Here is a 14,898-nt window from a genome sequence, read left to right as displayed (position 1 = left end):
GCAATTTGGTAGTTTCACTTCTTTAGTGGCCAAAACTGTAGAAAAGTAAGTTTAAGATACCTTCAAAAGCATCATAAAAACCACAGTGGAGAAAACAAGTACTGCAGGAAACAAAAAGGCTTTAACCACATTTTAGTCAGACACCAAAACAAACACATGAACCCCTCCCCCCCCCCCGCTGCCCACCTTAAAGAAAGCTGAAGCAGGTTGTTGTGTCTGAGAATGCAGGAAATCACCCAACAAGTCTTTTAGGCTTTCTTTTATTCTATTACTTCTCCCTAGTAAGAAAAATAAACCAAGCCAAGTGATTTTTTTAAGAATTTTTATTCACAGACTTACAAAATAATCCTTAATAAATAATATCAGCAGCACTCAAGAATTACTCTTCATCTGGTTGTTTTGTACAATAGGAAAAGATGGAAAACCATTACATTCTTCACATTTACTGTAATGCAAGAACCTGTCGTTTATCCTCCAGAATTTCTTCCTCATCATCTATTTGGTCTTCATCACAGACCCTTAAAGCAAACACAACACAGTGATTTTCAGCAGTTCAAGTTCCTCTAGCTACTCTAGGTAAAGCCTCAGGGACTTGTGTATGTGTTCATACACAGGAATAAAGGCATGAAAATAGCTTTTACTGCATATTTTGTATACACCAAAACCTACTCTATTCAGTCTTAGACCCTCAGCTTTTACCACATTTTATTTAGGAGATGTAAATGAATAAGGAGGAGGTAAACAACCCTGTCACTGTTATGCCTTAGTGGAGAAATCTCACACTCCAGAACAGTTGAGCTACAAAAGTGTGCCTCGTTAATACCAACTGCAAATATAGTTTAGACTTCTACTGAGCTGTAATTTCATTATCAACACAAAAAGTTGAAATCAGCTATATTCACACAATATATAGTGTCTCACCATTATTTCCTACAAGATCATAATAAGAAAAAAATGGCAGAATAGAACTTTGGGGAACATCCTTTTTTCTAATTACCTCCTCAGTCTCCAAAACAACTAATTTGTGATGTGTCATTTACGTTAAGTGTTATTGACTCACTTGCTCACAACTCTTTTTAAAGGTATCTTTCAAGCAGGGAGCTCAGATGACTTGTAACAGGTTTATTTTAAATCTCAGTGCTGCATATTAACAAAATCTTTTTTTTTTTTTAACCTCAACTCTTCTAACTTGGAGTCTCAAAAAAAAAAGATGTTGATTTATTCTTAATCTGAGATGCAAGTACCGACTTAGAAAAACACGATACAAAATAAGTCATGCCGACATTAGTAATAAGCATACGAAGTAAAATCAGAAAGTTAAGGATGTTTTTCGGTTCTGGGAAGATGTTTGGCATATTAAAATTTTACAGTACCATAAAAATATACTTGAGGAATTTAGCTTACCCAAGCATATCAGCTCTGCTGTGGTCTTTTAGATCCAGGGTTTTATGGAAATCTGTAACATTTCCATACATCTTCCTTGAGCATCTGCTGGAGGAGGTTACATCTTCAGAAGTTAGGTTGTAAAGTTTTTCTTGAGAACCTGAAAGATTTGCAGTTATTTCAGTAACTAATATAACCAAAAAAATCCCACATTATTTACACTATCAATTTTATAGAGTTTCATAGTATCAACAAAAGTATTAAGTGCTTAAATAATGACATCCTTCACCAGCTACAATTACAAGCTCTCAAATAAATGATGACTTATTATATAGCTCCTGTATCATTAGAAATAATGGAGAGAGTTCACTTCTGAGATGGTTATACCAGCACGATATGAAACACTGTAGGTAGGGTCCAGCATGAGGCCTCAGTATACAGCAGCAAAGGCAGATAGCTAATGGTAGAATGCATTTATAACAGTAATGGATATACCAACAAGTACTATCCAAAGAGATAATCAGCCAGTGACACAGTCTATAGCTGTTAGATAACACACATGCAAGCACACTATATTTTTTCCAGCTAGTCATGCATTTCTGCTATAGGCTTCTACATATGTGAAAAGTATTCCAAGGAACTGAAATGAAAAGGGAAATAAAGATTGGGACAGTCTTAAAAACGACAAAGCAAAATGGCTGGAGTCAAACCCAAAGTGAGGCAATACATCTATAGCACCCTTATCACTGGCAGTTCTCACCAGGATAGGTTTATAGAATTTTCTGCCCATCTTTTCCCTTTCCTGCTAGCTTTGTATCACAAATCTTATCACAAATCTAGCTTCTAACAGTTAAGGTGTCCATTTTGAAGGCAAGGATGCATATGGAAGGAAAGGATACTTATTTGAAAGTAGATCATTATCTGATAGTGTAAGTATATTCTGCAAATTTCTGCAGTAAAATTGCAGTGTATAAACAAAATAATTAAGACAGCTGGCATGAGACAGTTTGCTTCTACTAAATTAAAGGTAGATTAAAGTATGATCAAATAGAAATAAATCACAGTTCAACTAGTCTTGCATAGTTAACTGGTTTAATATTATTAGATCTAACTGATATTAGGGCAAAAAAAAAAAAAGGAAAAAGCTACATTCCTTCATTACATTACGTCTAAGGGGAAAAAGCTATATTACCACTTACATAGGTAAGTTTCTAATTCTTTTTCCAAACAGAGTAAAGCTTCTTGGTCAGCAATATACTCCCAACAATGCTCATCTTGCTTAATTACATCCACATACTTGTGCTTTGATATCTCAGTATCAGCTCTAAAGGTATGCATAGGTGAACTCTTTGGTCTTGGATGAGAGTTTTTTGGACTATTTCTGGTCAGTTTACGTTGTAGCACATCCATTGATTGAGGTCTGATAGAATCATTCCCTGAAATCACACAAGATCACAACTTGTAGCAAATTCAAGATTTCATAAAGATAATTCAATTTCAAATAATGAATGATGCAATTTCAACTATAGATTACAAGTTGATCCAAATGGATTATTTATTATAAATTACTAAAACAAACGTTATAAACAATTACTACTCATACAGACAAATCTTAAACTCTATGCTTTCTGGCTGGAAGAAGTCACACTGACTGAAAGATTGCATATATTCTGCTCATCTAAACTAATCCAAGGCTGTCAGGAACATTTATAAAAGTAAAAAAGCTGTGTGTTTATTGATTGTCCTCCCATAAGCAACTGAAACCATCACTGTCATTTAAATATCCATCTAAATTCCAAAAACTTTTAATATTAAATCTTTTGATGGTTTGTTGTTTCTTATGCTTTTACACTGTTTTTGGAACAACAACAAAAAAAATCATTTCCCAGTTCCACAGCTTTCAACACAGAAACAGGGGACATACAGCAAATAGACCTCTGAAACACATTCTCTGCTTTAAAGAAACAAGGTTGCAGACATGCTTAAAAATAAATACTAGGCAAAATAACCTATTAGAGTAGGATCTCAAAACTTACCTGAGTATGATCTGCATGTAGAATTTCTCCTCTGGTAACAAGTCTTGAGACCACTTGAAGATCTACTCATTTGACTTTCTAAGACAGCCTCAACTACAGACTCATCAGCATGTTCACTTAAACTTGTGTCAGTAACCCATCTCCCATCTCCTGAAATTAAGAATTAAAAGTCTTCACTGATTTTGTATTAATGCATATTTACTATTACCATACTTGCTGCATTTAACACAATATGATATGAAGTCTATATTAAGTGCAGAAATTTCAATAAAGAAAAACATAAACTGCACCTCGTTAGTCAGCTCTCCTTTCCCTTCCCCTTGCTCCCCCTACTTGAAGACTCAAATAAGCAGTTCCTTGAACTAAGTACAAAGAGAACACCTAGGGGTCCTATAGCACTGGAGCTAACATTTGGTACTAGCAAGGTTAAGAAACAAAGTATCCTTACAGACCAACGTATTTCTTAAAATAAATAAAGTGACCTATCCTGTATATGTTTACAACACAGAATAAGATCCTTGGAACCACTGATGTACCTAAGAATCATCATGGCTACACTGAATGCAACATGTACTGGAACACTTACACACATCTTTCACACAGAAAATATTATAATTTATAATTTTCTTCAGCTTAATCAAGCTTTTCCTACATGAAAAGAACCATAGAATGGTTAGAGTTAGAAGGGATCTTTTAAGACCACTTAGTTCCAAGCCTCCTGCAATGGTTAAGGATAAAAACACACGCCACATGTTAAATCTAGTACTGTACATTGAAACAAGTTTTTCACATTCTGCTTAACGATGGATTTATTTCCAGTCTACAACTCACATAAGAGCAGTTATTGCTCACATAAAAGCTCACAGATTTAAGATAACTATCACACAAGTTGTGTTCATGACACTTACATAGCTCAACAAATGGTTAATTTTAAAAAATGACTATTACCAATAGTTTTATCATTCTCATGATAGTCAACTGTATATAAAACTGATGTATATAACTGAAAAAATGAAAACTACGAAAATTTACCTTGCAAGATTTCTTTAGAGGAAACAAGATTTCCATCAGGAGGAGAATGTAAAAGATACTGAGCGTCAGCCATGAGAGTTGAGTGACAAGATGACTTCCTCATCATGGCTGCAGTCTCTTTTGGCAAAAGGTTTGATAGTGTGCTTTTCTGATCTGCAGTTGCTGAACCACTTGGAAACAGAGGAAAGATTACAAGAGTAAAATACAACAAAACAGATTACATCCTACCAAAGACATTTTGGGATGCCAGAATAAGTGCATATGTTTCATTTAATCTCACAGTTCTAATTACTAAGGATAAGTTTTACCAGTTATTTATGAACATTAATCAGAAACTAGAAATACTCCCTTCCTCTTACAAATAATCTCTTCTTTTCTCACACCTTCCAAACTCTTCAAATGGTTCAATGTTTCTCTGGTTATTCATTTCTGTGGCCTCAGCTTCTGACGCCAAGAAGTTACATGATTCTTCCAACTCCACGCCATAAGACTAATTAAAAAAAAAAAAAGCATATTCACCAATAGAATACAAGTCCAAAAGCCACAAACTCAAGTGACAAAAAGCGTGCAGACATAATTTCTGTGTAATTCCCATACATTAAGGGTCCATGGACACCAGGAGATCAAATACATACATATATTTTAATTATAAATAACTACATTGTTACTAGTTTAAATTTTAACAGGTCAATACTTAAACCTTCGCAGTCATCTTATATGGTTTATGAAGTTCTTCAGTACATACTTACATCATGTAGAAATTCAATTTTCAGAGTGGACTCCACACTTTCCGTGACACTCTTGGGTACTTCCTCTCTAAAAACAGAAGTCCAGTATCTCCTCACCCCTTCGACTGCAAAATACAATTAATTTGATGCATTTTATTTTTTTCATGTTCATGATGCACTTCTAAAAACACAAACTATTATGTTACTTTCTCAGTTATAGTTACTTTTTTTCAGGCAGAAACTGTTTAAGTATGTATATTTCAGAAACTATAGCAAAAAAATATTTACCTCCCAATATGTAATATTTAGTTCCAATAAAAAAAATCTACTACACCTCTTAAATCATCTGTATCACCAGCATCTCCTTTTCCCTCTCCTCCAGTCACAGCTTTGCGTAATGCAGTCAGTTCATGCTCAGGCCTTGAATCCTTAAGGCAACTAGCAGACATTTCATCAACAGAAGTCCTAATAAAAAAAAAGAAAAGCAATGACCACCAAAATAAAAGAAATAATCAGGCTTTAAAAAAGCTTTTTTTTATGTCATCAAAAAAATCCATACTATTTACTGCATCAGTATTTACTACTGCTAAAAAGCAGCCACTTTTGTTCAATCTCACTTGAATGAATGATGGGATGACCTCACCCTGCAGGAATTCCACCAGTGTTTGTTATATTTACAGCAGTACCTTAAAGGGTGTAGTTTTTCTGTATAAAATTCCTAAAATCAACTCAGGCTTCCAAATATCATCATTGGCCTTCAACTTCTACAACCAATTGACAGCAAAGAGACTCTTTTCAAATACTCCCTCTGTAGTATTTCTGATATAGGAAGTCATCAAGTCTGACTACAATGGCTACATTGCACAATTACATACCCACTTAACAGACACCCTAATTAATCCTCCAATATAACAAAGTTCCAATGCAATTTTGTTCATGCCATGAAGAATTTCTGACTTCATTCACTAGCACCAGTGACTTCAACAATACCTTTTGTATTTCTTAAGCAAGAGTTTCTCCATGTAGCTCAGGCCACTCTCCTTGAATTGAATTTGGACGTTTTCTTTCATAACAGAAAGACTGGTCTGTACCTCATGATTTCTCACAGATTCTATCAGAATTATTAAAAAAAAAATTACACAAATGCAGATATTCACATTTATAAACTCACTATTTAGATACATTATTTTTGAATGAACATCAAGCTACTGGTCTATGCTCAGCTGAGCCTTTGCATAATTCTAAAATTTATAATGTCGGGATAATCCTGTTAGATGAAAAGATAAAGGGAGCTTTGAGTCATATGAAGCATAATTTACAACTTGTTTCCATTTACTGAATTCAGCCAGAAGGAATTCACGCTGTCAGAACTTGTGGAAAACACTGGTTTTATATAGGTTTAGATAGGATCATACAGCTAATGGTTACCTAGCTTCTCTTCCTATTACTAAAAGGAAATTAAAAAGTAATCTCAGATTGTAAAATACACAGAAGTTTTCTACAGATTAGCAGCAACACATACAAGCATTCCTTGTACCTAATGATGTATGACACATTGCTCGTCACACCTGTAAAGCCTGTCACATATGATTGCTATTAATTCTCAGAAGGGTGCATGAGATGTTAAAACCAGTCATTGCGCAATATTTTCAGCAGTGGTGGTAGCCATAAGACTTCATAGGTTGTTGCTAATTTACACTAGAATGCAGAGGAACAAGTAAACATTTGTTATTCTAGCAGAATACCTATCCTTGCTACCTAAAATAGCTGCTAACTTATCCAAACGGCTACTATTTTTAAGATGCAATTCAAACAACAAAGAAATCATACTAGGTAGAACCTCACCAGCATGCTGTTCTCGTCTGTGATCATGATTACCATTTCTCCATTGAATCAAAGCTTCCTGAAAAGACTTTGCAGATTCTTCCTCATTAAATACACCATTTAGTAATATCCCTTTGTCCTGATTGTCAAGGCCTGTCCAGTCTGATTCTGAAGAGAGCTCCTAAATCAGTTCCACAGCATCATTAATACAGCACTTCTGATGATAATCCTCCCCCTGGTTACATACATAATAGCAACAACATTTGTATTCTCAGCTACGGAACTACAGAACCCAGTTTTCTGTGCTGCCCTGGTAATCAAACCCACTCAACTGTTAAGTGATCTTGTCCACAGCTAAACTTAAGTGCTCTGTCAAGAGCAAAATTTGGGGCAGAGGGGGCAGCATAAGCAAAAAAATAATGTAAATACTTTCATACTTTCAGTAGGGACAAAGCATTAGTCATAGAGAGCTTACATCCTGTATATATAGGACAGATATTATACCCAGTGACATAAATACAGGTCACTAGACTGTTAAGGCTGACAGTGTGCCAAGTGCGAGGGATCAGGCTGAGAGAAACCTCAGGTCACCCAGCTGAAGGTGTCACAAACGTTTAAGTGATTTTGGCTTTGAACTGCGCAGTACCTCAGCAGTTCCTGCTGACTCTGGCAAGGATGACAACTTGTTTGAAGTGACCCCATGCTTGCTGTTCACCTTCTTCTCCTCGTGATTAATTTCTGTTTCATTCATCGATGAATTAAATCCGAAGTGATCAACAACTTGCAGTTTTCCAGCACGTGTACTGGCTTCTGTCTGTTTAGGGTATATTATGAAACCTTTCGTTTGTTATAAATAAACTTCCCACTACATCGGCACAATAGAAGAAGCAAAAGAACCACACATAGAAAGCAGAGAGACGTTGACAAACGCGCTAATGTTCACAATCAACAGAGCGCAAGCGTGTGAACCAAAATCCAATAATCCATAGTCACAAATGCTCGCAGAGCAGCAGCCGCTGAGCACGGCCCGATCCGCTGCCCGGACCGCCCCCGACCCGGCGCTGTGGAGCTGCAGCGCCCCCTGGCGGTGCGCTCGGGGACAGCCCGTGTCAGCACGCAGCCGGGGCTCCCAGGCGGTCACCGCAGCGTACAGGCGGGGAGTGAATGAATTCTTAGCTGAGCGCAAAGGGAAGCAAAACACAGGTGGTTCTGATGCCAGGTAATCTTCAGAGGAGTTTTAGGGGGTAGGTTTCCTGCTTGTCCTTGCTAAAAGGCACACGCATAAACCAGCTCATCATTCATAGTGATGTTTTCCATTGTAACTTAACCAGCAAAACCGAGTTCAGAAAGAAGACAGAACTATCAGTGCATCCTGCTCATCAAAGTATTTAAGTACTAAAGTATTTAGAAGTACAAAATATGCACAGACTACTGAATATGCGCTCTTTGCCTGCAACCATACAGCTTGTTTCGATCACGGCAATCTCAAGTCTCCTTCAGCCACATGCACACGCTGGGGGAGCTCCCTGTTAAAGACCTGATAAGAGAGCTATTTATCTCCGCCACTCCTGGAGATCAACATGTAAAGCTTTCCTTTACTTAAGGTGTACTGAGCAATCAATTGAGAGCAATCAGAATTGAAGGGGATGTAATCACGTAGAACATTACCAACATATTTGCACAAACAGGTGGAGAAACCCTATTACAATACAAATTCCATTCCAGTTAAGTCAGATTATCTAAAGTTGGTTCAAAATAGTCTTAGATATCTATTTTTTTCCTGTTTGTAAATTACTGTGTATCTAATAGTTTTAAACTTAGCATCTCATGTGGATCATCTCACTGAAGCAAGCAGCCCTCTAAATGACTTACTACTCCCAGCAGCTGAAGAAAGTGTAAAATATGTATAAAATCTTGTATTTGCCAGAAAAGATAAGGCTGAAGGTTCAGTTCAGTTCTTTGACATTGACACTTGCCACTGGGAAGTGGTAATAAAATATATTCCTCCTTCCTCTCCAAAAAAGGAGGCAGAGGGAATACACTTCCATTGACTATAATACAAGAGCACTGCACAGAAAAGCTAGTACAAGACAGTAACTAACATTCAGACTTGAACTTGTGTTTTAGGAATGCCCATTTGTATCTTCACATATGGAGTTCACTGAAGAGACCTATGTCAGTTGACTCCTTCCTGTATACCTCGCACTTTTGCTATTTACTATACCATACAATCACATCTAGATACTGTTACAGAGCTTCTGTACATACATATTCTATTGATACCTTTTATACCATATACTTACCAGCCCTTCATTCTTAGTATGTGGACAATGGGAAACTATCTCCTTTGCTTCAGATTTTTCATGAGCTCCATAATTTGACATTCCATGCTTGAATGGTTCTTTCTCTGACACTAGGGAAAAATAACAAAACCAAATAACCTGCTACCACAGCCCCTGATTTCTTCTTCATTTCTTAATTGCAGCAACTTTCAAGAATCTGACACTCTGCCAGAAGTTTGTGGGTTTTTAATTAACTTAATGAAGAAACTATTACCTTGAAGTGGTTCTTTCAGCAGCTGCAACTTCACTTTTCCTGAAGAAACCTATACAAAAGAGTATTTACAAATATTTACATACTAATGTATTAGAGTATGAATATTAAAGAGAGCCTTAAGATGCTAATGAAAATGAATACAAAGATAGCAGGTACATAGCACGAATACACACAAACCTGTAGAACCTTCATAACCATGCTGACTCCACTTGAAAATTCAATCCATGCAGTCTACTGCACAGACTTAAAATCCACACTGCCATCCACACATACCTAAAGTTTGTTGAGGGGAGTGGCAGAAAGGTGAGAAATCGTATTGTTTTGCTTATGCTTCCCCTTGTTTCCCTTCCAGAATCTAGCACCCCAATAAACAAATCATTTCCAATGTTTTTGGTCCTTGATTTTTCCTTCCAAGCTTTTCCACCACCTCCCTACTCCTGTGCATTTGCACACACATCAGTTTTGCCATTTTGAAAGCTTTGCTTCACACACCTTCTCCTCAGCCATCACAGCTCAAGTGTGAAGCCTTTCAAGTAGCAACAACTCCAAGCTTCTTGTCTCAGTCAAGGGGAAGAAGAAAGAAGTGGGTTAAAGGAAACTCTCACTCTGATCCTCTCTTTTCCACTGGCAAGCAAGTGGGCAATTTTATTGAAACTGAGTGTCTTAGCAGAAAAGACCTTCACACCAAACTGTTGCTGCTTCAGAAGACTGCTAGCAGCAACTTGTGATGGCTTAAGTCTGACATTGTCACTGCACGGGTTTCTTATCTCAGTCAGTTTTTAATAACCCCTCTTTATTCATAACTCATTCCAACATATGATTTGCAGGAAAAAAATCATATGTGCAACATAATTGTAATGCAATGGAAAGCACAACAATGACAGCAGAGCTGCAAAAGCCTAGGCTGCACCAAGTGAGAATCCACTCAGACATGCCAGAAGGGGGTGTAGAAATAAGAGGGGGAAAAAGCTGCTTACCTTCAAAAAACCGTGGGGATCTCCAGAGAGATGCCTTCACTTCCACTGCCAACCCTTAAATGAGGTCTGGGAAGGGATGCATCCTGACTCCACCCCTGCCCATCACTCAGGTACATTGTGTGCACCTGAGCTCCCCTGCCTTCCCATCAGATGCTCAATCACCATTTCAAACCACAACTTAGCATTTCCACTACAATAATACTTCATTTGTGTCCCATTCAGACCTATTTATGCCTCTATAAACACATCTGGAATTATCTCTATGTGAATGAGTCTGGATTTAGGAATCTTTTCACACAGATTTTTCACACAAATTCGTGGAATGAATAAAGAACATCAGTCCAGTTTATCATAATTGTCATTTAAACAGTGCATAGGAACACTATTTGATCACAGATTTGCTTAATGTTTACTTTAACAAAAAGTTTCAAGAATAAAAGTCTAAGAGATAATTTTATTTCAGAGAAGAAAATATTAAGACTCCATTATTGCAACTTGAAGCGATAACACCACCTGTAAGGATACTTAAAAGCAGCAACATTTTACCAGTCTCATCTCAAGTTACTCAAAGCACAGTGCCTTAGGCTTAACACATCAGGCTCACGATAACTTCCAGTGATACCAAACTGGACTATCACAACAGCAAATTATCATTGCTTCTACCAATCTAATATCTATTACAATTGAACAACAACAGATCACTAGGCAGAGCTTGACATTCCTCCAGCTCAAAGGGAAACACTTAAAAATTCTACTCAGAATTACTCAACTTGTTATTCCTACTGTATTTAAAATCCCCATATTTGTAGCATAAATCTAAATCTTTAATTTTAAATAGCTTTACCTGCAAATACATTGACAGCTTATTACCTTACTGCTTTTTTCTTTGTTTTGTGACAAAAATCGGGCTAGGGTTGGTCCTGCTTGTCCAGACTTCCAATGATAAGCACTTGATTTCCTACGAACCAAGGCAAGAAAGAGCTTACTAAATATGTGCCAACTCCAACAAAACAGATCACTTTGGGGAGAAAAAAAAAATAAATCAAGAAGGAAGATGGAAAAGGAAAGGGAAAACTCTCTCTGGGGACCAGCTGAGAACAGCAGCAACAGGTTCCCCAGAAGACAAGGTCAAGAGCATGTTGAATATTTCACCATGTTTTTTCTTACTGCCATATGTTTTTCATCATTTCCATTCATATTACTATCAGTACAGATTGTAACATGCTAATTGACTGCAGGGTCTGCACCCAGAAATTTCACCTACTTTCTCTCCTCCTTTTCTCTGCTCATGTTGGACTGCAGCTGTCGTAATTTCTTCTCCACCTCTTTGTTTTCCATTTCCAACTGTACTTTCTCCAGCTGCAATTCTCTGACAGTTCTAGAGAAGTCATGGTAGTAAAATATACAATAAGAACTACATAAAATACATTCATTAAGACATCTGAAAGACATTAAAGCAGCAAGACAAAAACAAGAAATAAAAAATAACTGCCATTAAAGGCAGGGTACCCTTCTGTCTACCAGTAAGACTGAAAACAGCTCTGCAAAATTAACTGCAGGTCAAGAACAACCTCCTTACAACCAAGGCCACCCTATCACAGCGGTCTTTACTGAAAGAGGCAGCATTCTGAGGATCCAGTCTCCAGTAAATTGTGGGCTTTTTTGTTTGTTTGTTTGTTTGCTCTCATAAGATTTGAAAGGCCTCAGATCAGAAGACAACATAAAGATATTTATGGTTTGTTGACGTTGTTAGTTAGTTTTTGTAGTGATATGGCTGCTTCAGTATAAGCTTATCTTGCTAATCTAAAACTAATCCAACTGTGTCTGAGTTCAGAAAGGTTTGTTGCTTAACTATATTGCAATAAACTATCCCAGTGAACGCTTTATCACCATTTGTTCACAAACACATATATGTTAGTTATACAGAGTCATAAGACGTGAAAGTAATTTAAAGTTTAAGAAGGAAGAAAGGCTAAAGAGTAAAAGCATAGGGAAAATACTGGAGGAAAAACACACGAGTGAAGTTTATGAAGGCTGTATGATCAAACATATATTTTAAGGATAATTCTTGTTTGTACACAAATAGGCTCTTCCACCTAACAGTTTGTGACAACTTAAGAAAAACAGTGATACAACATATCTAGCACAGTAAGATAAAATGCACTTACTTGGCTTTTAATCTCACAGAGGTTACACTTTTTGAACCTGGGAGTACCACAAAATTATTGTTGTTCATGATTCCCAGTGTTGTCTGCTCTTAGAGAGAGAGAGAATTTGCATCATCTACAGAGAGAAACCTTATGAGATGTTAATTTCATTGAAATTCAAACAGTAAAAAAAAATAGAAAGCCAAGAAATATCAATGCATGGAAAGAGAAATGCAGAGTAGAAGTGGTTTATATGAAGTGTCACTAGAAACCTAAAACACTCTAGGTTATATTTAGCTGAAAGAAAAGCTTGTTATTACATTCACGATACCAGAGAAAAGATTTACTTTTCTATTTCATTTGGGTAATTCCCTGAAGTTCAAAGAAAGTAGCTTAATATTATGTAAAATACATTTTTCTTGAAGGAGACCCAAGGAAAGTAGAGAGGAGAGAACAGTATCAATGCCTACAAAGTCAAATCATTTCAACTGATTTGTAATGATAAATGCATTCATAGTGATAAATGTCTTCAGTCCTACCCAAATTGTTTCAAAATGGGAATGTAACTTCAGAGCAGATAGTTATTCCCTACTCTCAACATTTCAAGACAGCGTAAAGAGACTTTTTTACCCACCATTGTAAAATACTCTTCCAACAGGCAAGTTTATGCAGCAAGAAGCCCAAACAGAAGCTTATCATCCACACCCTCCCTGTTCTAGAACATTTGCAGTGTAACTAACACAAGCTAAGCAAACTGAATCACAGATTACAGAATAACTGTATATAGTTAGTGTAATAGTTGGAAGTGTAATAGTTGGAAGAGACCTCAAGGATCATGAATCTCCAAACCCCCCACCATAGGCAGGGCCACCAACCTCCCCATTTAATATTAGACCAAGCTGCCCAGGGCCCCATCCAACCTGGCCTTGAATGCCTTCAGGGACGGGGCATCCACAACCTCTCTGGGCAGCTGTTCCAGCACCTCACCACTCTCTTGGTAAAGAACCTTCCCCCAACATCCAACCTAAATCTTCCCTCCCTCAACTTAAAGCCATTTCCCCTTGTCCTGCTGTCATCTACCCTTTCAAAGAGTTGACTCTCCCCCTGTTTGTAGGCTCCCTTCAGGTACTGAAAGGTTGCAATGAGGTCACCCCACAGCCTTCTCTTCTCCAGGCTGAACAAGCCAAGCTCCCTCAGCCTGTCTTCACAGGGGAGGTGCTGCGGCCCCATGATCATCTTTGTAGCCTTCTTCCCAACTCTCTCCAACAGCTCTGCTAAAGAAGCACAACAACACCTGATTTCAAGCACAGCAGCAAAGACTTACAGGTGCCAAACCTTTTTGTTCTTCGATCGTTGGTTAACAGACTCCAGCTGGAAGCAGGACTTCGGTGCTGTGGAGAAGCTCTCTGTTTCTGAAGTGTCAAATGGATAACTGAGCCCAAGAGCAAAAGTTCAGCTGTCTGCTCACACAAACCTGAAAATAACGTTAATGCAATTAAAGTGCATCTCAGTGGTACCTCAGTTCAAGAAACAAAACACTCATCAATGATGTATTACTAACATGGGGTAGAGGAGAACCTAAAAGCAACTCTACCGGCTGAAACTTCCTTCTCGTCAATTGAAGGAGAGCTTAATGGCTTCGAAATGGATGAAATTATTGTAGTTCGTGCAGTTTAATGCAAAATGGATGAAATTACTGCAGCTTGTTTCAAACTACGGGAGTTTAACGGGAGCAGACTGCATCCCTACAGCTTTCTCGGGTTAATAAACCCATAGAATCCAAAGGGTGACTACAGCACGTATCACAACCCGCATCGAATGCCCACGAGCACGGATTTTATGCCGGGGTTCGGCACAAGATGGGATCTCCCCCCCCCCGCCTCAGCGAACCCAACGGTCCCCGCTGCGCTCCCACGGCGGCGACGCCACAGCCGTTCCCATGGCAACAGCGACGCGCTACGTCAGCAGCAGGCGGCGGGGCGGGCCGCGCGGGGCGCGTGCCAGGAGAGTCCATTCGACACGGCGGGACGGGGGGGGACCGACATGTGGGGAGAGACCATTCCTTGCGGCCGGAGGGGGGGTGGGGTAGTTAAAGCAATGGGTGACTGTGCTGCTAAAGCAGGCTGCGTCCTCCCCGCAGCCTCCACCCCCCCCAAGGAGGTTCCCTCATAACTCAGTGTAAGTCCGTCATTAGCAACTGCTGATGTGCATTCTG

At 38.2% G+C, this 14,898-nt stretch overlaps 1 protein-coding gene across 10 annotated transcripts; it reads right to left on the bottom strand.

The window, feature by feature from the left end:
- Positions 1-293: 293 nt before the first annotated feature.
- ZBBX (zinc finger B-box domain containing) lies at positions 294-14,646 on the bottom strand. Of its 10 annotated transcripts, none has more exons than XM_015291756.4 (18): positions 14,245-14,646; positions 14,008-14,157; positions 12,705-12,792; positions 11,801-11,914; positions 11,407-11,494; positions 9,560-9,608; positions 9,307-9,416; positions 7,650-7,817; positions 7,025-7,184; positions 6,170-6,290; positions 5,514-5,644; positions 5,201-5,304; positions 4,811-4,941; positions 4,452-4,621; positions 3,420-3,569; positions 2,583-2,819; positions 1,405-1,543; positions 294-518 (listed from the first exon to the last, which is right to left on the bottom strand). In XM_015291756.4, the coding sequence occupies exons 3-18, from the start codon at positions 12,770-12,772 to the stop codon at positions 443-445; spliced, it is 2,016 nt and encodes a 671-aa protein (XP_015147242.2). In that variant the 5' UTR covers positions 12,773-12,792; positions 14,008-14,157; positions 14,245-14,646; the 3' UTR covers positions 294-442. The 10 variants fall into 10 exon arrangements, with proteins under 10 accessions (XP_015147242.2, XP_046754763.1, XP_015147243.2 ...); XM_046898807.1 differs by having other exon boundaries at positions 4,835-4,941; XM_015291757.4 differs by having other exon boundaries at positions 12,705-12,787.
- Positions 14,647-14,898: the final 252 nt, after the last annotated feature.

This window comes from Gallus gallus, chromosome 9, assembly GCF_016699485.2.
Source record: "Gallus gallus isolate bGalGal1 chromosome 9, bGalGal1.mat.broiler.GRCg7b, whole genome shotgun sequence".
In the NCBI taxonomy this organism is placed as follows: Eukaryota; Metazoa; Chordata; class Aves; order Galliformes; family Phasianidae; genus Gallus; species Gallus gallus.
Note: the sequence above shows the minus strand (reverse complement) of the source record. Positions and strands in the feature narration are given on the sequence as shown.

Excerpts from the sequence above, each read along its gene's own strand:
- ZBBX (XM_015291756.4), bottom strand. The coding sequence starts at position 12,772 with ATGAACAACAATAATTTTGTGGTACTCCCAGGTTCAAAAAGTGTAACC. Across the intron at positions 9,609-11,406 it reads ACAAAGAAAAAAGCAGTAAG|GTTTCTTCAGGAAAAGTGAA; the intron begins GTAATAAGCTGT and ends TCTTTTGTATAG. Across the intron at positions 6,291-7,024 it reads CAGACGAGAACAGCATGCTG|AATCTGTGAGAAATCATGAG; the intron begins GTGAGGTTCTAC and ends TAATTCTGATAG.